General features: G+C 49.9%; 1 protein-coding gene across 5 annotated transcripts; it reads right to left on the bottom strand.

Moving 5' to 3' along the window:
- Positions 1-1,519: 1,519 nt before the first annotated feature.
- Positions 1,520-21,548, bottom strand: LOC133372931 (GRAM domain-containing protein 2A-like). Of its 5 annotated transcripts, none has more exons than XM_061602138.1 (15): positions 21,399-21,548; positions 19,693-19,874; positions 12,732-12,860; positions 10,704-10,788; positions 9,581-9,650; positions 8,616-8,719; positions 8,038-8,136; positions 7,383-7,454; positions 5,428-5,496; positions 5,053-5,116; positions 3,600-3,668; positions 3,221-3,305; positions 2,547-2,654; positions 1,749-1,817; positions 1,520-1,550 (listed from the first exon to the last, which is right to left on the bottom strand). In XM_061602138.1, exons 2-14 carry the CDS (start codon positions 19,764-19,766, stop codon positions 1,811-1,813), a joined length of 1,035 nt encoding a protein of 344 aa, XP_061458122.1. In that variant the 5' UTR covers positions 19,767-19,874; positions 21,399-21,548; the 3' UTR covers positions 1,520-1,550; positions 1,749-1,810. The 5 variants fall into 5 exon arrangements, with proteins under 5 accessions (XP_061458122.1, XP_061458123.1, XP_061458119.1 ...); XM_061602139.1 differs by having other exon boundaries at positions 19,693-19,871; XM_061602135.1 differs by lacking the exon at positions 21,399-21,548 and having other exon boundaries at positions 19,693-21,382.
- Positions 21,549-25,366: the final 3,818 nt, after the last annotated feature.

Raw genomic sequence — 25,366 nt, 5'->3', positions numbered from 1 at the left:
TCCTGAAAGGAACACGCAAGTGTCGTCTTGTTGACAAAAGCACCGGCTACCTTTTCCCCTCATTGGACAGTGTCCACCATAGAGTTGCGAAAAGAAGAGCGACTCCCAGCCCGTTGGTATGATCTAGCCGAGTCCTTGTCTGCACCGCCAGGCCGTAGCGGGCGTAGAGGGCGGGAGGACTACAGTGCCCCACCGAAAGACTGCAACTCCCAGCAAGCCCCGCTATTTCGTCGCCGGAAGCGACGTTCCTAAAGGGACTGGGAATACCCATAGAGATGAGAAGGCTGTTGCTGGTCATGTTCGCCGCTTCCGGTGCGTTTTCGCTACTCTGACGAGACTGCGCCCAGAGGGCCTTGTTGGCTTGTTGTACTTGTAAGCCACCCTCGTTCCCTTCATTCGAACTCGAACATGGGAGACGATGCAGGACTATCATTCACCTCCCCCGCCAATTCAGCCTGGTCCCCACACACACACACGGCCAATCCTGGGCTGCAGATTGCTAAACGGAGGGGATCCCAGAGTGGCCTGCCCTTCAAGCCCTGGCCAGAGGGGGCTGAGCAGCAGCAGGGCTCGTGCGGCCCCTGAAAGACCAACATTTATTGGGGCAGAAACTTTTGGTGGCCCCCAAATTATGGAATGAGTGTTGTGACGAGGCTTTCCTCTTCTCCCAGCCATTTTGGCATGTGTTTTTTAAATTGTTTTTAAAACATCCGTTTTTACACATTAGTATATTTGTTTTAATGTTTTTAGTTACTGTAAACCACCCAGAGAGCTCTGGCTATGGGGCGGTTTATAAATACAATAAATAAATAAATAAATAAAAAGGAGCACATTTACCCAGGACACGTTTTCTCTGAATAAAGGGGTCCTCCTTGTTCCCCTCAGAATCATGCAAGGCTGCAGGCCCTGAAGGGGCAGGAAAAGATCCCCCTTCCCCTCCCTGTCTAGCCACCTGTCCCCATGACCTTTGGCGATTCCCCCCTCCTGGAAGGCCGAGAGCAGAGGGATGGGTGGGGTTTCTTGCCTTAGGCCCAGAAAAAGATTTGTCAACCGCTTTGTCTAGTTCTCAAGTAAGGGAAACGCACCTCACAGGGCTTTCCGAGGAAGCCACCTCACAGTCAGGGACTTGGTCCGTTTACCTCAGGATCGTCCACGCTGACTGGCAGAAGCTCTCCAGGGATCCAGACTACCGGGGACTGATCCTGGGACCTTCTGCATGCCAAAGCAGGTGCTCTAGCAATGAGCTGCAGCCCTCCCCACAGCATCTAAGTCCCACAGAACAAACTAAGAGGCAAGGAAGGAGGTGGCGCCACGTGCGGTCATTTTAATGGCTGCCACACAGGCCACAAATCCAGCCAGTCCACACTTCCTAGTGAACCACCTCGCTCGGTGACCCGAATAGATCCATTGGTTAAGTCCGTGATGGGGCTCCGCAGCTGCCCTGCCCAGCCCATCGCATGTTGGCTCTCCCTCTGCGGTCGTGCATTGTAGGCCCGTGAGACGGTATGCCAGGCATCCGTGTAGCGGTCCATACACATCGCGATGCATTTCTGAGAAGACAAAGCAAACGCGGGTCATAAAATGCAGACGCGTGCCCAAGGAAGGGGGTGGCTCCCCCGAGACCCCCGTTGCCAGAGGACAAAAGCCTGCAGCCAGGCATGAGATTCAGGGGGAAAAGAGAAAGGAGGGAGGCGGATTCTCCACTCAGCAAAAGGTGAGACTGTGATGCTCTCCCGGACTGGCCTCACCTGCTCGGAGTTATCAAGGGAGCTCCCCGGTTTCCCAATGCACTTCCGGAAACATTTGTCTGTCATTCTCTGCAAAGAGAAAAATGGAAAGTTGGAGCCCAGAGACTATGGAACGCCTCACTCTCTTTTATTCTGGAAACAACACCGTTTCAGACACCACCACCACCACCACCATCAGCCGAGGCTTAGAACTTGTTCAGACGAGCAAAGAGACCGACCCAACGGCAACAACATGTCAGATGACTGTCTACGTATATGATATTGAAAAATATGAGCCGCTGGGCTATTTCCACTGGATTCCTGCACGGAAATCCCGCCATTTCCTCCGAGGAGCTCGTGGTGACCTACACCCATGACGCTCCCTCTCCCCACGTTGTCCTCACACCAACCCCGTGAGGTAGTTCTGCCTGAGAGACACTGACTAGCCCCCAAGGTCAGAGGGGGAAGGTTGCCACAAGAGGGCGCCCTTCCCTTCCCTTGGCATGTTTCTTTAGCCCCTCATAAAACATTTTAGAGAGCCACTGTGGTATAGTGGTTAAGGTGTTGGACTACGACCTGGGAGACCAGGGTTTGAATCCCCACACAGCCAGGAAGCTCCCTGGGTGACCTTGGGCCAGTCACTGCCTCTCAGCCTCAGTGGGATACAATGGTAAACCACCTCTGAATATTGCTAAAATCGACTGGAAGGCAGTCCATTTTTTCATTTCCAAAGCATTTTAAAAGTTGCCACAAGAGGGTGCCCTTTCCCTGCATCTGCATGTTACAACGTGTTATCAAATGAAGCGGCTGAGCACTTACGGGTGTTGAAGGCCCAGCTCAGGCCAGGCCCCCATCATGGTCAGCTGTTCCTCCAGCTGGACGATACGCAGGCCGATGTACCCCGAGGAAAGCAGTAAGAGGACCACCCTGAGCCACGGATAAAGACACAAGAAGCATTTCCTTAAAAAAGATATTCAGCACAGGGAGCATAATGAAAAAACGGAGAGCCTGGCTCCTGAGTCTGGCCAAAGGGGGCCCGACCTCATCCGCCATCCGGTTCTCACTGGGGCCACCCAGATGCCCCCAAACCAAGACCGGAATCCAACAGCGACTCTCCCCATCTCAGCTTCTCAGCAACAGGCATTCAGAGGCATCCTGTCTCGACAGTAGAGGGAGAATATAGCCATTGACAGCCTCATCTCCCATGAATTTGTCTTGGGGTGGCCATTTTTGCCTCTTGTGGTCAGAGGATACTCAACCTGCCTGTCTTTTTCATTGTGTATTTTTTAAAGAGTGCAGTTATGAAATTACTAACCCTGTTCATCTACCAAGCTCAGACCGTTTGTTACTGACGGGCTTGCTTTTCTCATTTGATCCCCACGACCCTAGGCCGAGAGACAGATAAGGCCAAGTGTGTACCTCCACGCACACCCCGAGCAGATTTGAAACACTGGCCTCCCCTCCACAACATCCCAGAAAATTGGCCCGCTCACAAGAAGAGATAGATTAGGATAACCGTGTTGAGGGGGTTCAAGTGAACCTTCCAGTTTCGCCAGGACTTTGTTGTTGGTGCCCCTCCTGGAAAGAAATGAGTGAGGCGGGTATTAAGGTGTGACACTGACTCCAAGGAGGAACTCGGAGATTGACAGAGTGGAGAATTTACTCACAGTTGCACATGTTTAACAGCGATTTAAAAAACCAACATACTCGTGAATCCCGTTCAGGGAGCTGGCTGACCTTTTGTTAAGCTGATATATTTATTATTATTTATTTATTACATTCCTACCCCACCTTTCTTTTCATGATAGAAACCCAAGGTGGCTTACATGTGGTTCCCAGGACAGGCAGCAAGACTGCAAGGCTCTCACTCACCTCTGCTTGGCGTTGCCAGCTGTTGTTCAACGGGTGCTGTTGGGGGCCTCCGTGTCCCATCGGCCACGTCTGTGAAAGGAAAAGCTTAAAGTTTTGTTTAAGGTTTATTACATGTGCGTATCGCACCCCACTAAACAGTCTTGAAGTGATTTACGACCAAGTAAAAAATACTACCGCTACTATGATTATTATTAGTACTCCTCTTACTATTTCAAAATAATGACGCCTAAGAATAACAACTGGAGGTTGCCGATTCGTAGGGTCGCCATCAGTCGTAATCAACTTGAAGGCACGTAAGAAGAATAACGATAATGGCAAAAACATCTTAGAAACAGGTTTAAGAATGTGCTACCATCACCAGGCTGCCCAAAGGCCTGGGAAAACAAGCATGCATTGGACAAGGCGGGCTTCCCTGCGGAGTCTACAACTCAGGGGCTACTACAAGAAAGGCCCCTGTCCAGACCTCCCTGGGAGGCAGCAGAGCAGGACCTCAGATGGGGGAAAAACAGCCCTGTGGCGATGAGGGTCCTGAGCGTTGCCTTCTAATTTTGCAGCTGCTCCTAGCAATCAGCGTATCCAAGTGTAAGGCTATGAAGCCGTGTCCCAGGTCTTTGGAGTGCCCTGAATCAGAGCGCGGAGAAGCAGTGAAGAATCAGGGGAGAAGTGATCCAGAAGACTGGATTACTGCAATGCGCTCTGTGTGGGGCTGCCTTTGGGCTCGGTCCGGAAGCTCCAGTTCGTGCAGAAGGCGGAGGCCAGACTGCTGATGGGGGCACATGGCCAACGTGACACCGTTGTTAAAATATCTGCACTGCCTGCCCATATGCTACCGGGCCAGGATCAAGGCTCTTGGGTTCAAATACAAACTCGTAGGTTCAGGATTCCTTATTTATTACATTTATGTCCCACCTTTCCACCAGGAGGACAAGGGGGCATACATGGTTCTCCTCAATTTTATCCCCACGACAACCCTAAGAGGTAGGTTAGGCTGAGAGACTATGACTGGCCCCCAAGGTCACTTCACAGCTGAGTGGGGATTTGAACCCTGGTCCCACTCCAACACTACACCACCACTGCTTTTCCTTAAGGACTACCTGAGCCCTTATATCCCAGCCTGGTCAGTGAGATGATCTGGAAGAGGGCTGTTAGCTGTCCTCCATGTTACAGAAGCTCAGCTGGCCTCAACCAGAGGTCGGGCACTGAGCGTCACTACTCCTAGGTGGTGGAACGCTCTTCCAGCAGAGATTTGGCAGGCACCCTCTCGCTGTTGACTCTCGGGAGTTCCTTGAGGACCTTTTTCTGTAGACATGTCTGTTTTTAATCAGCCAGTCACTTTAATGATGATTTTTTTTCCTGTTTTTATTACGGTTTGTATTTTATTGTATAGATCATTGTACACGGCCACGTAAACACTTTCACAACAAACAGACAAGCCAAAGTGAACTGCTCCCACCTGGCTCCTCTGGGAGGATTTTGTGCTGTGGAGGGCTGTGAGTGGCATCCGTCTCCCTTGGGATCTGCAAGGAAAAGAGACCAACGGTGACGCTTGCAAGAGAGGGCGGGAGGATCTGGAAACATTGGGTTGCGCTTCCAACCATCTAGCTGTCCAGGGTTTTAGGGAGAGAGTCTCTGCAGCCCACCTGGAGAGGCCAGACGTCAAACAAGGGACCTTCTGCATGCAGGCAGATGCTCTGCACCTGAGCTATAGCATTAGTGCTCTAACCATTCAACCCCTCCTAATCGTAAAAGGAAAGGGAAGTGCATTAGTGTTGGCTTGCCCCCTCCCGCCCCGCCCCAGAGCCGAAACACACAACATACAGCCTTGTACCAGGGATATCTTATGGAGGCAGTCTGGACTGACGTGCGGCATGGTTGGGCTGTTCTTCCGGCTGCCGTCCTAAAGCAAAGAGGAAGAGGATAGGCTGCATTGACCGCACATGACTGGGAATGCCCCTGAGTCAAACAGAGCGGAAAATCTGGACCTATGGCTGGCATGTCATAGAGGAGTTTTCTGTTTCAGGCCTGGGGAAACTTTGTCAGTCCCCACTGCCTTCTGGAGGCCACATGCAAGTGGTGTCCAGGGCCAGAGGCAAGAGTGGGTGGAGCAAAAGGGGTACAGATGACCTTTCACGGTAGCTGATTTTCCACACACCCTCCCCCAAGTATCCTCCATCCAGACACAACCCGGCCAGGCACAAGCGGCCAAGGAGGTTGTGAAGAAGGGCCAGGGAGTGCGCAGCCCGGGGAGCGGCAAAAAGGCCAGGGAGAGCGGCCCGGATCTGCAAAAGCGGCTCTGCCTGCGTTCTTGCCCCCAGAGTTTGGCAATTCTGCGGCAGACCGTCTCTGAAAGGGAAGGCTCCGTTTGGAGGGATGCGTTTGCCACCCACAGCCCTGCCCTGCCGACGTCTGCTCGGCCTGCACATGATCTCCGTTTGAGTGCCTGTCCGCATCCAAAGAAGCTTCAAGCTGCGCGTCAACCGTTAAGCATCCGGACACCACACTCAGCCAAGCAGGCGGTTCTCCTGTTCAAGAACTGTGATACATAGGGCCATTCCCTGCCTTGACGTCTTTTTTAGCTCCCCCAAAGCGTTTTAAAAGTTGCCGCCATAGGAGGGCACCCTTTTGCTGCCTTGGCATGTTTTTAGCCCCCCCCCCAAGCGTTTTAGAAGTTGCCACAGGAGGGTGCCCTTTCCTTGCCCTAGCATGTTTTTTAGCCGTCACAAAGTGTTTTAAAAGCTGCCACAGGAGGGAGCCCTTTCCCTGCATCTGCATGTTTTAGCATTTTAAAAATGGCCATTAGAAATGTAATTATAAGATTAAAAAAAAAAAACGGTCTTCAGAAATCTTAAGGGCTGTTCTTCCCTCTGGAGTAAGAGACTTGTGTTCTCTTGAGATGGATGAAAGTGGCGATCAGAGCCTTACAATTCTGTCCAACGTTGCTGCGTCAGCTGTGAGGCAGCCTTTCTGATACTTGGTTTTAATATTGCCCTTTGCCCCTCAATCGCCTCTTCTCCAGACTAAATATACCCAATGCTTGCAAGCCTTTCCTCTGAGGACTTGGTCAGGAAATCAGGAGCAGAGCTTCCTATGACATCCAGACTCCCCCAAATCACACTCAACCTAGCAGCTATGGAGACAAGGCTTCCCTGCACCCCATAATTCAACCAAGTTGGCGCTGACACAGAAAGGGCCTTTTCAGAGCTGGGCCCCTTTTGTCGAATGCCCTTGCTCCCTCCCAAGTGAGGTACATCTGTCCCATCACTATTAACTTTCAGGAGGAATCTGAACACGTTCCTATTTACCCAGGCATTGGCTGAAGGGGAGTGGTCCTGGCAGCCTGGAGATCACTGAGGGAAGAATGTTTTTAAACTGTGTTTTGGAATATTCTGAACTGTTTTACCATATTTGTAACCTCTGTTGTAGAAAGTGTTTAGGTGCTTGGAATATGTTTTTCTTTCTCTTGTTAAATTGTTTTGCTCATGTTTGCTGCCCTGGGCCCCTTTGGGAGGAAGGACAGGATATAAATTCTATAAATACATAAATGCCGAGAGATATTGTAGTTCTCTCTAAATTTTAGCCATCGTTTTTGCAATATGTATTAATACACATAAATGAGTGCAGACACATTTTTCACATATTGGTGTCCCCTGTTCTTTTCCTTTTCTGGTGTGTCAGTGGCCACGGTGGCCATTCAGGGCCTGAAGCCTGGTTAGGGGAGGGACGGGTAATCCAGGAGAAATTGGGGCAGCAAAATCTGCAGCCCACCCAGAACAGCCTCGTTACCTGGAGGTGCTTACAGACGGAGCACAGCAGCTGGTAAACCGTTTCCCGTGAACGGAGCGATCCGAACAGGAACTGTGGGGGAAAGAGGAGCAGGGAAATGACATCACAGCTTCACCCCCTGGTATAAAACGGGTCCCACTTAAGGGGACCCCAACATTGCTTCCTGTTCCCTTCTGATGGGAAATGAGCACAGCTTTGCATGCAGAAGGTGTAAAAGATTAACACTGCAAACAGGCCGGAAATCAGTACAGTATGGTCTCAGTTAATCAACCAAAAGCCGTGGTAAACAGTACTAGGATCTTGTTGGTTTTTTAAATGGAGTTGTGAGGATGCTGAATAACTTGGGAGTTCCTATCAGTGAAGGGTGACCACTTCGGGTGGATGGGGCATTGCCCCACCATCCTAAGCCTGCCTTCAGCCAGCTTCCTCCTCCGTAGTTTCAGTGTTGTCCCTCGTACAGCAAAGGATGGAGGAGGAGGAGGATGGAGACAAAAGCTCTGCTTGCCATTGGCTCTGCCTCCAGCTCCTCTCTGGGCTCCCTGCCTTCCGCCCTACCAATCCCAAGGGGCACTGCTGGTTCCCATTGTGCACTGCAGAAAATGCACGTACACAGAGAGAGAGAGAGACTTTCCCCTTGGGATTTCTTCTCCCTTACCTTCTCGCCTTCGGACGTCCGGATGCAGATGGCGTTGGGTACCAACAAGACCGTGTTGGCCTTCTTGAGGACACTGATGGTGGGCACAGGAATGACGACCTGCTCCGGGGAAAGGGGAGAGAGTCAGGGAGGGGTCCGGTAATCCTGCTTCTAATTGTTCCCAACAGATCACAGGAGAAAAAGGTGCCATGCATACTAGAGACAGAAGGATCTGTCAATTTCAGTCCTCATTTTCCCCATATTAAATTCAGTTCTGCAGCAATTTGCGATTTAAATCCTAGCAAAAATTCTTCCGTTTTTCCTCCTAAGAAATGCATGTCTGTATGCCATTTTGTTCCACGGGCCTGCAGTGTGGTGGCACCTACCCGTTGGAATTCCCTCCCCTTAAATATTAGGCAGGCACTGTCTGTTTTGGCGCCTCCTGAAGACCTTCTTCATTCAACAAACAAATGGTTGTTTTAAAGATATTTTGGTTGTAAGATGTTTTTTAAAGATGTTTTGTTTTTATGAAACAAAGGAAAGGCTGAGTGAAAGCCTGCTGACCCCTCCGCCCAAGACAGCTGCATCCGACCCCTCACCTTCACCTCCCGTCGCACCATGCTGCAGTAGAAGCAGACGTGGCTGGGGGAAACGTACAGGCGGCCGTGGTAGGACACCTCCCGCTGCCAGGCACACGAAAACGCTGTGGAGGGAGACGGGGGGAGACAGGGAGGAGAAATCAGTTGGGGAGAGACTGGAAAGGGCACCGACGTGGGAAGTGGACTCAGCATTGCCAATACTGACTGGCAGCAGCTCTCTCTGGGGTTTCAGCCGAGGGACAATTCCCAGCCTCACCTAGAAATGCTGGGGATTGTACGTGGGACGTTCTGCATGTAAAGCAGGTGCAATAGCCATTCCCCTAAAAAAGAAAGATTCTAGTCCTCATGGTTCTGAATAGAGAGCTAGCATAATTAGGAAGCTGCCTTCTACGGAGTCAGACCCTTGGTCCAGCTAGCTCAGTATTGTCTACACTGGCTGGCAGCAGCTCTCCAGGATTTCAGGCAGGGGACATTCCCAGCTGTACCTGGAGACACCAAGAACCTGGGGAACTTCTGCATGTAGTGAGTATAGCACATAAAGTTATAATAATAATAATTTATCTACTCCTCACCAGCAAATCCTGGGGTAGGTTACACAGTCTAAAATTCAATATTAGAAACAATTAGAACAAATGACAGTCACAGGGGCTTTTCTGAAAACACACATCTCGGGTGTCGAAGGACAGGGTAAACGGTAGTCCTTCCTCTAAAGCACGATTCTAGTCCTCATGGTCTGGAATGAAGAAGTGATTTAATAGGAGCCTAGTGAACTGCCTTATACCAATTCAGATGACACTGGCGGGCAGCAGCTCTTCAGAATTCTAGCCTGGGGTCTTTCCCAGAGATGCCATTGGGGACTGAACCTGGAAAGCAGGGCCTCTAACCACTGAGCAGCAGCAGCAGAAGACACAAAGGCAGGAGGAGCGGGGAGGAGAGGGAGCGGCGGCTGCAGATCCGTCACTTACTCTCCAGGAGTAACTCCTCTTCGGAGAGGTCTTTGAACACTCGGTGGAAGTCAACAGCATGTTTCATCAGCTGGCAAAAGGGGAAAATTGTTTTAAATAGGATTCTCAGCTGACAAATGCACCACATCAAAGAAGTGCCCACCCTCTGCCCTTAACAATTACAGATTCATCCTAATCACTTTTCCAGTTTTGAAAAGTGCAGAATTGTTTCTGAACTCATGCAAGATCCGTTGCGCTTTAACAACTACAATTCTCAACTATCTCAAGAGCTTGTGGGGCTTCTTTCTTTGGGGGCCCTTTTCAAGAGGGATGCAGTCTACCTTCAAAGCACTCAGCGTCTGAAAGATTATTCAACTGCTACGATGTGGACTCACATTTTAAACCAAAATGAGTTCACGGTTCTAAATACGATTATTCCAAAACTGTTTTCAATGTTGGGTTCAACGTGGTTCTGCGAACCAACTTTTTCTGTGGTTAAAATGGTGAAATCAAAATACAGGCTGCGGATATTGGACAAAAATATGGAGGCGGAGTGCTGATTTCCGACCACTTCTTAATGAAAAGGTATGTCAGATGTCTCATTAATTCAATCAATAAATAATTCAAAACATTATTGTGTATTTTTCATCCCTCAAAAACACAGCTGAATGTTTTTTGTTTTGGTCATGTGACAAAATGTTAACAGATTCGCCACAATTTTGGCAAGTGTGAAAAAACTGTTGGACGCGGATGATATATAAAGTGACGATGATGATAAACATGCAATAGACAGGACGGACCCACTTTCCAATCAGAGATTTAGCTTCTAGAGCAAAGGCAGCCATTCTGAGGCCCCCCAAATGGGACTCCACTTCCCATTGTCCCAGATCATTGGCCACACTGGCAGCTGGGAATTGGAGTCCAGGAACATCGGGAGGGTACTATGTCTCCTCCCCCCCCCCCGTTCCAGAGACCTCAGAAGGGACTTGAACCTTGAAGGATCCCAACAGTAGTAGTCTTTTCACAGGGCATCCGAAATGGCCAAGGCCAGCTACAATCAGGATGGGGAGAAAAGAGAAATCAGCACTGGCCCTGCGGGGAAGTCGGCACACCCACTCCCCCCCCCCTGCCTTCCCAAACCTACGTTGGATGCTGAGTTTCTGTGGTGGGCAGAGGCAGACGCTTCCTTCTCTGCTTCTTTAGAGAAAAGCGGGTCATAGGTTTTGGACCTAAAACGAGAGAGAGAGAGAGACTGAGAAACAGAAGAAAATGGAATTTGAATACGGCAAGCCAATGTGTAAATGCACAGCCTGGGGGGGGGCTTGGTAGGGGGTGAACGCATGGCACACATTTGCATAAATGTTGCATACATTAATTTCAGTTTGAGCAAATGGAGGAGGCAAGGTGGGGGTCTCACAGGCACTGAGCCCAGCAGCCCTGGGAACAAAAGGCTGTATGCAACTAAGTCCTACTCAGACTAGAATGATTGAGATGAATGGACACAAGTTAGTCATGTCTATTCACTTCAATGGGTCTACTCTGAACAGGACTAGCACTGAATACCACCCTAAGCAAGTTGTTTAAAAAATTTGAATCATTAAGTGAGGGAAGGGTTAGAGATCTGAGATCCGTGGCCCAGTTAGAGATGTGAAGGTTCGCCTGGGGTAAATTTATTACTTTTTTTAAAGCCCCCCCCTTTTCAGGGGAAAAACAGAAAAAATAATAAAATAAACCCACTGCATTTCCTCCAAAATTTTTGTTCCCCCCCCCCCAGGCCTTCACATCTCTAGGCCCAGTGCAAAAACCTGGGGTACACCCCCTGGGCTACCCTCTAATAATGCCCCATGGGAGAGGGGATCCGTGTTGCAAGCAAACTGATCAAGGCACTGGAGCAACTACCCTGTGAGCTGAGGTCACAGCCAGAGGCAGCTGGGAGCTGGTGGGCCTGGTGGGGTGGAAGGCAGGGAGCCCAGAGCAGGGGCAGCACAGCCAATGACAGGCGGAGGGCGGCAGGGTGGCCGATCTCTCCCTGCTGTAAGGAGAACAGCCCTCTCTTTGATGCGCTGCCCAGTCCAACGTCCAGTTAAAAGGCTGAGAACGGAAAAAGCGAGACCACCTTGAACAGCCCCTTCAAGGTCTGGACTAAAACCCAGAGTGGATTCCACTGCACCACTGACATGGAGCCACTGCTGCAGGGGCCTTGAAACTGCCCATCGAGAGGGGACATTTGGGCAGCGGACTGGGACCTTTTGGCTTAGCTCAGATGTGGGGCACCTTTGGCCCTCCAGATGTTGCTGAACAACAGCTCCCATCAGCCCCTGCAAGCAGGCCAACGGCCAGGGAGGGTGGGAGTTGTCACTCAGCAACATCTGGAGGGCCAACGGCTCCCTACATCGGTTTTAGAGAAAAGGTGGGTTGGAGGGAACACGGTGTGGACAGAGAAAAGGTTTTCCTCCCTCTCTCATAACACTAGACGCTGTGGACATCCAATGAAGCTGAATGCTGGAAGATTCGGGACAGACAGACGGAAGGAGTTCCTCCCTGGTCAAGCAATAGGATTCGCTCCCATGCATTTAAATGATGGCCGCCTGTTTGGATGGCTGTAAAAGAAGAGATCAGACCAACTCATGGAGGAGGAGGCCATCAGTGGCTACTAACTACGATGGCTCGGACTGCCCTCCACTCTCAGAGACAGGATGCTGGGAATCCCGAGAGGGGAGCGTTGCTCTTGCGCTCACGTCTGCCTTGCGGGCTTCCCTTTGGGGGCACCTGGTTGGCCACTGGGAGAAGAGGAGGCCGGACTGAAAGGGCTCCCTTGGGCCTGACCCATCAGAGAAATGTGGATGTTTAACAGGGGATCTGACACATTCACCGAGCAGAAGGCTACCCATGGCCACTAGCCATGATGGCTATCTCCCACCTCCACTGCCTGGGGCAGCCTGCCTCTGAATACCAGTTGCCCGCAGCTGCAGGAGGGAGAGTGATGCTCCTGCGTTCAGGTCCCACTTGCTTGTGGGCTTCCCATTATGGGCGTCTGGTCAGCCACTGTGGGAACAGGAGGCTGGACGAGATGGGCCCCCTTTGGCCTGAGCCAGCACTGCAGGGCTCTTCTGATGTACATTTGAGGCCAAACCAAGAAGCAGCTCAACCCCTCCCCTGGGATGAGACTCACCGGGACAAGGGCGGACGTTGGCCGCTTCTGGGTCGTTCCGCCACAGCTTCATCCAGGCTCTGGGACTTCTTCTGCTCAGACATTTTCCATTTGCTCTTTTTCTGTTTTCCAGAGATATCGGGCAGGCAGCTGGGAAAGAGGGAGTCTCTCCGTCAGTGATGTCACTTTGCCCTCCCTCAACCCAAGCCTCAGGGCAGAGCACTTCCTTAGACACAGTCATCCTTGCAGGGATCCGCCTATCATTAACCACTGTGCCCATTTTGCAGAGGGGCACCAGGGAGGCCCAGAGAAGGACGTAGGTATGATTCCAGCGTGGCGAGGAGGAGGAGGAGGAGGAGGAGGAGGAGGAGGAGGAGGAGGAGGAGGAGGAGGAGAGAGAGAGAGAGAGAGAGAGAGAGAGAGAGAGAGAGAGAGAGAGAGAGAGAGAGAGAGCACTCAAGACTCTCTGGCAGGGGTTTAAAATGGCCCCTCCCTTGGATACGTTCAAAATGAAATGAATTTGACACAGGAGTGGGACAGAGAAAAGAACGTTGGAGATTGTGGAGGGGTTGGAAGCTGTGGATAATTTTTCCTTGCACCTGGCTTCAGTCCTTTGCTTTGCTTTATGTTCTGCCACATCAAGGAATTCATCTCCACCTATCATTAGCCACCATGAAGGAGATTCTGCTGGAATGAGCCATGTGCCGATAAAAACAGCCTCGCCCTGATACAAGCCCCAAGATTGCTATTGTTGCATGCAACACCTGCGGTGACGAGGGGGAGGTTCCAGCGGGCATTGGCCTCCAGCCCTCAAGGAGGCCTATCTATTCCCAGCAATTAGCCATGGAACCTCCTTCTTCAGGAGCAGTCTGCCGCAGAACACCAGTTGCTGAAGTGTGGGAGGGGAGGGCTTCCAAAACAACAGAGGAAGGATGTTGCTTTCCTTCTTGTGGCTTCCCAGAAGAGTCTAGCTGGCCACTGTGGGAAACTGGATGCTGAGCTGTGGCTTGTTAAGCCAAGGTGGCTAGATCGAACCTCCATGTGAAGGGGCAGTCTGACTATCAAATGTCAGCTGCTGGGGGGTCAGAGAGAGGGGGCTGTTAGGGAAAGCCAGTTCTGCAGGCAGAGAGCAGAGCACAAGACACTATGTCCTAATCTCTGGGCAAATTTTGCAACTCATTTTTTATGCATTTCATTTTTATTGTATTTAGAAAAAAAAATGTAACTTTTAAGAGGGAGGGGGAAGATGGATTGTGAGGTTTCTCTTTCCCTCCCCAAAACTTCCCATCTGGATTTTCAAAATTAACTTTGCAAAATAAAATAAAGGGGGGGGGAGGAAGGAATCTAAAGCAGGTGCAAAGGCACTTGTATCACCAAGATTTCTGGAGGGATTAGCCCGGCTGCGTGTTGCTAAGTACTTAAGAGTGTCCCATTAGGAGCTGGGAGACCCCGGTTCAAATCCCCACTCAGCCATGAAGCTTGCTGGGTGACCTTGGGCCTGTCACTGTCTCTCAGCCTAACCTACCTCACAGGGTTGTTGTGGGGATGAAACAGCAAGAGGGAGGGCAGGCCCCTGTATGCCACCATGAGCTTCTTGATAAAAAGCAGGACAGAAATGCAGTAACGAAAGGATACAGATCTGCTGGCAATTTACATGCACAGATGTCCCTTGGGAAATTAAGATGGTGGGTGGCTACGATCTCACCAGCATGGCAAAGTCAAATTATTACTGCTGGTTCTACTTGGAGCAGACCGATGAAACCAGTGGCTCTAAGGTAGCCGTGACCTGAGTCATTCCCCCCCCCAATAACTCTGCCTCTGTGGAAAGGGGGGGACAGTGGAGCTTTTGCCAGGGAGGAAGGCTCCTGGGCTGGGAGCTGAAATGTGGTGCGAGTTCTTCGGAGGCGCTTTGCAAAACAGGATGCACAGAGCAGAGCAGGAAGCCAGTCGGCTGGGCAGCTCTGACATTCTTGGGACTCTCTGGCAGGCCGCAAGGGGAAAAAGTCGCCGGCAGCAACCTCAGGACCCAGCCTCCTCTCGCGGCCACCAGTCCTAGTCATCGTCTGGCAACCGTTTGTTTGTTATTAACATTTCCAGCCCATCTTTCTTCCAAGGAGCTCAAGGTGGCGTACAAACATGGTTCTCCCCTCCTCGTTATAGCCTCACAACAACCCTGTGAGGTAGGATAGGCTGAGAGGCAGTGAGTGGCCCAAGGGCCCCCAGTGACTTGGAGTGGGAGATCTGAACCCTGGTCTCCAAGGTCCTAGCCCAGGTGTTGTGGGGAAGGGCACAGCCTCGCCCACATCTGGCTTTTCTGCGGTAGACTGCCCCTGAACATGGAAGCTCAGTTTAGCTGTCCTAACAGTAGGACAGAGGCTGTCCTCCACTCCAGAAAGAGACCCTTCCACTGGGGCTCCAGCCTTACAGAAGTTGCTGAACAACAGTTCCCATCAGCCTCAGCATGGCCAACCTGCCAGGGGTGTTGGGAGGACTGAAGGTTGCTCTGACCACTACGCCAGGCTGGCTTTCTTAACTGTTCCCCATTTCCCTGAGCTATCTAAACGGGGCTTTACTAAGAGTCTGTGGGGTGTATAGTGGTTAGAGCAGGGTGTCCGACACCATGAGCCCTCCAGCTGTTGCTGGACTCCAACTCCCAGCAGGCCCAGCACGGCCAATGATCAGGCAGGCTGGGATCTGGAGTCCAACGACAGCTGGGAGGCACCCTGTTGGCTGGATTAGTGTTCTGTGTACTCATCACAGTGTTGTTGCGAGGATGAAAATGGGGGAGGGCCAGCGAGAGGGGCCCCTTGTTTGTGAAACACCCTCCCTAAAGAGGCTCACCTCTGAGTACCTTCTTGCTCTCTCAGGCCTTTTAACAACTTAAGCATGTTTACACAGAAGCAAGTCCTGCTGAATCCAGTGGGCTTACTCCTACGTAGCAGCACCCTGAATACGCCTCTGTTTAATAGCATGGCAATTAGCTTGACTTGGGTCCTTTTTGGAAGGCTGTTTATATGATTCTGCTTTTCTTGTTGAATGTCTGTGCTATTTCAAACTGTTTTCATTTCACATGTACTCCGACATGCCCTGATGTTTGCTTTGTATTGCATCGTACATTTGGGGAAAGGCCACAGCTCAGCGGTGCAGCATCTGCTGTGTATGCAAAATATCCCAAATTCCGTCCCCAACGGCATCTCCAGGTAGGCTGGGAAAGTGCCCAGCCTGAAGGCTCAAACCCTGGACAGCCCTGCCAGCTAGCGTTGAGCTGGGTGGACCAATGGTCTGACTCAAAGAAGGCAGCTTCCATGTTCCTATATTGCACAGGGCAGGGTTGGGCGGAAGGTACATCTATTCAGATATATCTCCATAGGTCAAGAGGACTAGAACCTTAAGTAGCAGTCCTATACACACTTACCAGGGAGAAAGTCCCATTGAACTGAAGCCAGCCCTGGCTTCTGGGTAAACATGTACCTTGGAGGGCTCCCAGGACCTTTCCCCGTCTATTGCTTTGGGACACAAGCCCTAACTGGCTCTGGGCCACCAATCTTTCACAAGATCCACAATCCGATGTAGGTGGAGTCAATATATAGCCATATGACACACACACACCCCGAGCCCAATGTTCTGAAATTATTTTTTAAAGGACCTTGCAGCTACCGGCTCTGCATTTAGATCACACGTGAGGTGCATTGGCCTGTGTCCGGCAGAGAGCAGAGGAGCAGCCCTCCTAGATCAGAGCCAAAGGTTGCCTAGGCCAGGGGTCGCCAGACCTTTTTCCTCAAGGGCCACTTCAGAACTGCTGAGAGTCTGAATGGCTTTTTTCCTGCCTGTTGCAACAATTCTAACACGCTGGGCTAGATGCCATGATCTTTAATTCTATTTTGAATGCTTCCTTTATTTTTTTCTATATTGCATTTTATTTATTCCAGCAGATTCCAATTGTAATACAATAAAATACAATATAGCAAGCAAGAGAAGCGATTAAAATACAATTAGAAATCAATATGAGTTATTTCCAGATGGATGCGTCGTCTTCAGCCACAAATCCACAGATATGACACGGACCACCTGAATGAAGTCCAAGGACTACAGTTTGGGAAACCCTGATCTAGACCGCCATTCTGTCTTCAACAGCAGACACCCAGGTGCTTCTAGGAAGCCCACCAGAGAGGTGAGGAAGGCCTTAGCTATTCTCACTATTCAGCGGTAGACTGCCCCTGAGCATGGAAGCTCAGTTTAGCTGTCCTAGCAGTAGATAAGAGGCTATCCTCCATAAAGAGATCCTTCCACTGGGGCAGTAGATGGACACCCTCCAGGTGGTGTCAGGCTCCAACTCTCATCACCCCTGACCACTGGCCCTGCTGACTGCTGGGGGTGATGGGAGCTGTCGTCCAAAAACTTCTGAAAGCTATCGAGAACCACCTCACCGCAAAAAAAAGATATTGTAGAGCTGGAAAAGGTTCAGAAAAGGGCAACCCAAATTATCAAGGGGATGGAACGACTCCCCTGTGAGGAAAGATTGCAGCATCTGGGCCTTTTTGCTTTAGAGAAAAGGAGAGTCAGAAACGACATGAACAGAAGGGAAGTTGGAGTGGAGACCCCTGGGGCCTGTGGAGGAATACAAGTATACAAAAATGTTTGTCTTACCATTTAAAAAAAATCACATCAATCACTTTATCCGGGAGTGATATGAGCAGACAGCCAACTCTATCCTGCTAAAAAGAGAAAAAGGCTGATCTCTCTTCTCCCCCCCCAGGCAATCACCAAGGGGGGGTTGGCAACATGAAGGAATGTGAACAGTGCCCCCTCTTGTCGCATCAATTCCCCTTCAGTCACACAGACAGGTGGGGGGAGGGGGCCTTTGGACTTCCACTTTCTCCCTTCAGACTTCTGCACTTCGCTTGCCTTGATCTCTGGACCACCTAAGGGAAAGGACTTGCGTCCAACGGCTATAAAATGGCATTTATGGCCTGGGAGGGCCTTGATATGCACTGCAGACAGAAAGGTGGGGGTGATGGGGTTAGAACGCTGGAACATCACAAGAGCCCTGCTGCCGGATCAGGCCCCAAGGGGCCCCTAGCCCAGCCTCCTCTGCCCACAGTGGCCAAGCGCAGGCCCCAAGGGAGCCCTCCCGCACGCAGGAGCAACTCTCCCTCCCTGCAGATCCCAGCAAAAGCATGCAGAGGCATCTACTGCCTCCGCATCGGGGCTGGTGGCCATCGCTACACCGGACGAAGGATAGATTCACGTCAACCTGAAGATCATAAACCACAGTTTGAGGAAGGGGAGGGAAGGTTGATAAACATTTTCATGGGCTGCATCCAGCGTCTGTCCCACTCAGCGCAAACCCACTGAAAAGGACACGACTAACTTGGGCCCATTCATTTCAGTAGTCTGCTATGAACAGAAGCAAGTTGGATACATCCCAAAACATTTTAAAAAGAAATAAATTTCTGGATTGTAAAACACTTTTAAAATGCAGAAGGTCCCAGGTTCAAACCTTGCCACCTCTAGTTAAAAAGAAGAAAGAGGGGGAAAGAGGTTTATTTATTATTTCTATTTATTCATTTACCTCTTGGAGGTCACTGATTCATAGGATCGCCATAAGTCATAATCGACTTGAAGGCACATAACAACAACAATTTATTTATTACACTTATATCCCGCCCTTCCTCCCAGAAAGAGCTCAGGGTAGCAACCAAAAACACTGAAAGCACTCTAAAACATCTTAAAAACAAAACATCGTAAAACATATTAAAACAGAAGGTTGAGGTAACGAGTGCCATGGAGGATCTTTCAGGGCCGGACAAAGTCAAAATTCTGAACCAGATGGGCAAGCAGCCTTGATCTGGTGTAAGACAGCTCTGATCTGCCCTCCCTTCATCTATATGCCGTCAGGCTATAGGAGAGGGAGAGAAATGGGAGCGCAGGGCACCTCGTTCTCTATAAAAAAGGCATGTTTTCCTCTTCCCTCCCAATCACATTTTCCTCTTGTGCTGCGTCTTTTAGATGGCAAGGCTAAGGGCAGGGGTCCTGTCTTGTCACTGACTTCTGAAAGCTGCTCTCAAAGCCCCCCCCCCTTTTTTTCTTTGTTGCTGAAGTGCAGGATTAATAATGCTTTAGAAAGGTAAATAAATAAAGCCTCTTAAAGGACAGAACGTAGTTCAATGATAATGATAATGAGAAGGTCCCAGGTTCAATCCCCGGCACTTCCAGGAAGGGCCCAGCCCTTTGTTTGCAACCCTGGAGACTTGCTGCCGGTCAATGCAGACAATATTGAGCTAAATAGACCAGTGGACCAATTCCATACTTCCTGTGTTCCTATTTAACTCAGCCCTTTAATTCAGAACCATGAGGACTGGAATCTTACTTTATTTTCAGGGGAAGGCCCATAGCTCAGAGGCAGAATACATACTATGCATGCAGAAGGTCCCAGGCTCAATCGCCAATGGCATCTCCGGACAGGACTAGAAATGTCCCCTGCTTGAAACCGTGGAGAGCTCCCGCCAGTCAGTGTTCATAATACTGAGCTAGAGACTGACCAATGGCCTGACTTGGTATAAGGCAGCATCCTAAGTTCCTATTAAATCAGCCTTTTATTCAGAACCTTGAGGACTAGAATCTTACTAGGGTCAAAACTCGGTTGCAGAACACTTGCTTTGCAGGCAGAAGGTGCCAGGTTCAGTCCCTGATGGCATCTCCAGATAGGGCCAGGAAAGACTCGCCCTGCCTGAAACCCTGGAGAGCTTTATTTCCAGGCTAAGGTCTGAAGGGCAGCGAGGCCACCACCTTGCTGAACCTGAGCAGGTCCCAGTCTGACCAATGCCTGGATGGGAGCCCACCTGAGAACCGCACATTATGCTGCCTCAGGTTTTGCGATGAAAGAAAGGCGGGATAGCAATGCAAGGAAACCAACCAATAAATCAGTCAAAAATATTATCCAAGTATGATTCAGCACCCTCACAGGGCCAGTCAAGCTTACAGGTCGCCCAGTTGTCCTGAGCCGGTGTCCCCAGAGCAAGCGTCGCGGTCCATCTCCCGTTGTTCCGGCACCATCCTGCCTCTCGCTGCTGTCTCCACGTGGGCCTTTTGGACCTGCTGCGGCTGCTTTATCGACGGGGCAGGGGGAAGTCTAACGTTCAGCCCCCTCTGGGATTTCGCCTGCTGGGGGGAAGACCAGGAAGCTGAAGGAGTCTGGAGAGGCCCCTTGGAGGAGGGCCAACAAGCCGTGCTCCTCTGGCAGCCGACTTGCCTGGGAGACTGCCAAACTCCCAGGGAGGTGGCCAAAGGCTCTCCGCCTCCACCGGCCACTCGCATTCTCTTTGCAGGCAAAGGTGCCACACGCCCACTGGCAAACTCAGGAATGCACCAGCAGCAGAAGCTTCTGACAGGTCGTCAGCTTCCCAGATCTCGATTTTTTCCCCTTTCAGCTTTTCGCCGTATTTTGCTTACAGCAGAAATGGGGACCCTCAATGGGGCCCCGGGGGCCAAGTGCAGCCCTCCAGCCCTCTTGATCTGGCCCTTGGGATTCCCTCCAGGCCTCTCCCCTCGCTGGCCTGGCCTCCTCATTGAGAGCTTGTTTTTCCCCTGGGTGGGATCTGTAGGGCCAACAAAAGCAGCCAGCACATGCTTGCGGTGCATATTCATGGCCGAGAGGGCAAAGCTGCCTTTAAAGACAGCAAGAGCAAGGATGGATAACCTGCATTCCTCTTGATGCTGCTGACTCCAGCTCCCATCATCCCTGACCATTGGCCATGCTGCTAGGCCTCATGAGAGCAGCAGTCCAGCTATGCCCAGAGGTCACCCTGTTGAATGCCTGGACAGCTTCCTACATCCTTGGAGGAGGTGGGGATCTCGGCCCAGGAATCCTCTGCACCTTCAAGTGAGCAACAGAGGATCTCCTGGGATTTGTGAATGGAAATTTTAGGTTTTATGACACCCCGCTGTACAAAAGTACTTCTGAATAACGGCTGCAAGGATTAAATGAGCCACAGAAGAGAACGGGAAACAGATCTCCTGTTGCTGCTCTCTCCCCCAAAGCTAAGCAACAGAGGACAACAGTCGTCCCAAAGAGGACACAGGGAATGGCAGCTGAAGTTACCAGGAACTCAAGAGGCATTTAAGAAAACAGGCCGGGGTGGGGAGGGAGAGAGAGATTCGCCTCCTAACAGGACTAGAATTTGGAGTCATGCAAAAATGATTGGTGTCCTGTTTGGGATAGGCCAAATAAATAATAGAAAGGGGGCGGTGGGGCGGTTAGAGCATCTGTCTTGCATATAGAAGGTCCCAGGTTCAATCCCCGGGATCTCCAGATAGGACTGGGACAGACTCACTGTGCGCTGAAACCCTGGCAAGCCACTGCCAGTCAGTGTTGACATCATTGAGCTACATGGACCAACAGTCTGATTCGGAACAAGGGATCTTCCTATGTTCCTATTTAAAAATTAGCCCTTTATCTGGAATCACGGGGACTGGAATTTTGCTTAGGGAAAAGGCCTGTTACAAATAACTTCCCCCCCATCTATTTATTAAATCGTTTTGACTTTATTTGCTTCTCAAACAGTGAGTGAAGTCAGGCAAATTGTGGTAATTTACAGCTCATCACCGCCCCCCCATTGATGATTCTGATTGCCCTTTTCAGCCAGTTTCTCCCCCCCACACAGCGGGAGGCAGGAGGCCTCTGCCTACCAGTTGCTGGAGATCACGAGCAGGGAGAGTTGCTCCTGTTGTGCTCAGGGCCTGCTTGTGGGCTTCCCCAAAGGGGCACCTGGCTGGCCACTCTGGGAACAGGATGCCGGACTGGACGGCCCCTTTGGCCTGGCCCCTCTGCAGCCGGCTCTTCTGATGTCCTTATGGTATCCACTTGATTTGCACGTCCCTCCCCGTATGGGCAGCGGTTTAATCATTCTCCAGCATTGTGTGAAGCCTTCACCTCGAAAAAACCTCTGTTTGCTCTGCAGCCAGCTACGCCCAGCCATTAAAAAAATTAATAAATCAGAATGCCTGAAATGAACTCTGTGTAAACAGCACATGACACAGTTGCGTGTGGCATCTGCACCTTCCTAAGCTGATGACGTGAGGAGAAGAGCCCTGAAGGAACAGCCCAAAATGCCCATCTGTTCCAGCACCTTGTTTCCAGTGGTGACCCATAGCACCTACTATATTCAAAAAGGTACACTGCTCCTGAGGATGGAGGCTCCAAAATTTTTTATTTGACTCATCTATTGCTTCCTCAGAATTTATTTTCTCTACAAGAGGAAAGAGACTACCACCTGAAACACATGTATATGTTTACAACTGTATGTCTGTTTTTATACTATTGGTTTTTATGTTGTCTGTTATTATGATAGCCCTTTATTGGTTTTTAGATTATATTTTTGTACACCACTTAGAGGTTTTTAAATATTAAGTGGTTCAGAAATGCTTTTAAATCAAGCCAACCAAAATAAGTCTTAAGAACTAGAAGCTTGTTTGATTGGTCTGCATGTTGTTGTTAATAAATCTTAGAAGATTCAGGGCAGACAAATGAGAAAATTCAAGATTAACCTTTTGGAATCTGCTCCAACAGCAGGCAGCGATGGCCACCAACTTTAAAAGAGGATTAAGAGTAATTCATGGGGGGGAGAAGACTAATCACGAGTACTAGCCACAATGGCTATCTTCTGCCTCCACTCTTGGAGGAGGGATGCCTCTTAATGCCAGCTGCTAAGAGTCACAAGTGGGAAGAGTTGCAGCCGCATTCGGGTATTGCTTGAGAGATCACCAGAAGAGGCATCAGGTTTACCACTGTGAGAACTGGATTCTGGATTACCTGGGCCCCTCGGGCCTGGTCCACTCGGGCTCCGATTATGTTCTTACAGTTCCCATACGCCTCAGCCAGGGGTGATGGGGGCCATAGCCTGGCAACAGCTGAAGGGCCACAGGTCCCCCATCTTGACGTTCACCCACCACCCCGTGATTTCCAACTCCACGTATACAGGACACTGAACACGGAACACAAAAGTCACCCTGCGTTTAGTTACCAGGCATGGGGCGATTCTGGTCGAAGCTATCATGAGAAGGGACAAAAGGAGCTATTATATCTGTTCACATGACATACCCTCTACGCACACATGATTCGCTCTCACGCCTCCGGGGCACACACAGCGATCATCATCAAGGCTGGAACTGCCTTTGGGGACCTTAGGGTGGCCTGCAGCGAGTGGGGAGAAATTTGATTCAGTTTGCATGCAAAGACAAACCTACAAAAAATGCGTATCTTGAGGGAAAATGTACATATACATGAAAATATATTAGTGAATATAACATCCAGAAACATGTTAGGAGAAATTGCTTGCAAAAATGTGTACATTACTCAAAACTGCACAAGAAAATGTGCTTATTAGGAGAAATTTGCACTAGAATGTTGAAGAATTTTCAGGAAGATTTAAAAGAACAAAATCCGCAGATCGCTGCAGAAATATGGAGAACTAAATTTTAGATTGGGAATGAGGAACTGGGAACCAAAACGCACAGAGCCTTCCACCCTTCCCACACGGTGCAAAATTCCACAGGCAAACCAGATCAGCTCAGATTTCTTTTGGAATGCAGGAACCTTTTGGCCAGAATCCTAACAGATACACTTACTAGGAAATAAGCTGCGTCAGACATGGTGGAACATGCTTCTCAGTCAACACCCCTGATATATGGGCTCCATTTATAAAACAAGTTTGCCACTGAACACAGGAGAACTGCAGGAGAGCCGTTTGTTTTTATTTACTCTCTCTATATCCCACCTTTCTTCCAAGGACCTCAAACCCTACCCCCCCTTTATCCTCACAACAACCCTGAGAGGTAGGCGAGGTCTAAAGGTGGCGAATGGCCCAAGCTCACCCAGTGAGCTTCCTGGCTGAGTGGGGATTTGAACCCTCGTCTCCCTGGCCATAGGTCAACAGTCTAACCACTGCACCACACTCCTCCTCCCTACAATGCTCAGTGCTGCTGAAGTTGGCTGTAGCTGTTAGTTCCTTATCTGTACAGAAGTACAAAATACAGCTTAACCCAAAACCTTTTTAAAAAAGTTTGAGCTCCTGAACACTCCCCTCAAATCCAGCCGTGCTCTACCCCACATTATTGTGATATGCAAGTGGAATGGAAGTCCGGCCCAACGCTTACTTTAGGGTGCAAGACAGGGTCAAGGGTTGAAACCCACATCAATAACCGCCAAAAGAGTAAGGAAGAGAGAGGCTGTGTGTATTCCACAACAAGCCTTGGACAACCCTAAATCCAAACGTCTAGGATGGTATTAGAATACATAGAAAATAAAGGAATTCTTCTGGAGTAAGGGGGGGATTAGTATTTCTGGTAGCCCACAACAATGCACCTCCCAAACTTATACAGAAATTCTAAATTGCCGTACATGTGCACGTGTGTGTGTGAGAGAAATATTGTGTATATGAACTTTTGGGGGGCTGGAATAGAGCCTACAGCACAAAAACTGGGAGTCCTTTCTGTTGCCCCTCTGGCCCCACCTACCTCCAGTATACGGCCCCCAGAAGGAGGCCCACAAGGGAATGTGGCCCTTGACCTGAAAAAGACTCCTTGTCTCATAATCAGTGGCCCATACATTTTTTACTTCTTGAAAAATCCTGGTATGAAAACAAAAAACCTTCGGTGCACATTTAAACACAGCAAATGCACAAAAAGAGATGAATAAACAACACTGTTCCCTCTTCATTCCTTTCACCAACCCCCGGGGCAGAAACTGCACAGCTGCTACAGTCAAGAAACTCATTGTGCTTCCCTACCCCCAAACCAATTTCTTAAAAACACACTTCCTCCCTGTTCCAGTGTTTGCCAACAGTTAATTTCCAAGTCTGTTCAGACAGGTTGGAACTCGCCCACATTTCCTGGCAGAGCACCTGATTTCAAGAAGGAAAGGAAAAAAGTTACATACCTGCCAACAGCGAGGTTTATCTGGTAGGGAAGTAACCACTGGGTCAGCTGTCCGTGCAATAAGAAATTCTACTACCAAGAGAAAAGGATGTGGAATACTGAACAAGGAAGGGGAAAGTTCTTTGCAACCTTTTAAAGAAGAGGAACAGTTTCCCATATCTAGGGGCACCTCCAGACTCATGTTTTGGGGGTTTTTTTAGGATTCTGTCACTTACAGTATTAAAATTATAATGTATATCCCGCCCTTCCTCTCAAAGGACCCCAGGCCAGCCAACAAATATAAAACATTTGACAAGATGAACAGTACTGTAATAGTGCATTAGCGACGGATTTATATTGGACCATCCACACATCCTTCTGTTTCCTCAGTCATTCTGCAGTGCTTCCCCTTGTGTTACAGCATCATTGCTGCCTGGAGAGATGCTCTTGAGCTACAGTGCAACCAGAAATAAACTGGGAACCCAGGGCAGCAAATAAGCGATAAAACAAGAAATGCATCTTAAAAAGCAATTCCAGGACAGACGCAGACTGGGATAAGGTCTCTACCTAAAAGGCTGGTTGAAAGAGGAAGGCCTTCAGTAGGCACCAAAAGTATAACAGAGATGGTGCCTGCCTAACATTTAAGGGGAAGGAGTTCCAAAGGGCCGGTGCCACAACACTGAAGGTCCGCTTCCTAGGTTCTGCGGAACGGACCTCCTGATAAGATGGAATCTGCGGGAGGC

This window comes from Rhineura floridana, chromosome 18, assembly GCF_030035675.1.
Source record: "Rhineura floridana isolate rRhiFlo1 chromosome 18, rRhiFlo1.hap2, whole genome shotgun sequence".
Taxonomy (NCBI): Eukaryota; Metazoa; Chordata; class Lepidosauria; order Squamata; family Rhineuridae; genus Rhineura; species Rhineura floridana.
This window is presented reverse-complemented; position numbering and strand designations above follow the sequence as displayed.

Bases quoted from the DNA above. Each gene is read 5' to 3' on its own strand.
- LOC133372931 (XM_061602135.1), bottom strand. From the start codon at position 20,027: ATGCGAGTGGCCGGTGGAGGCGGAGAGCCTTTGGCCACCTCCCTGGGA. The intron at 5,117-5,427 runs GTACAAGGCTGT...TTTTCCTTGCAG, and splicing joins GCCTCCATAAGATATCCCTG to ATCCCAAGGGAGACGGATGC. The intron at 3,306-3,599 runs GTGAGTGAGAGC...ATTTCTTTCCAG, and splicing joins GCTGGCAACGCCAAGCAGAG to GAGGGGCACCAACAACAAAG.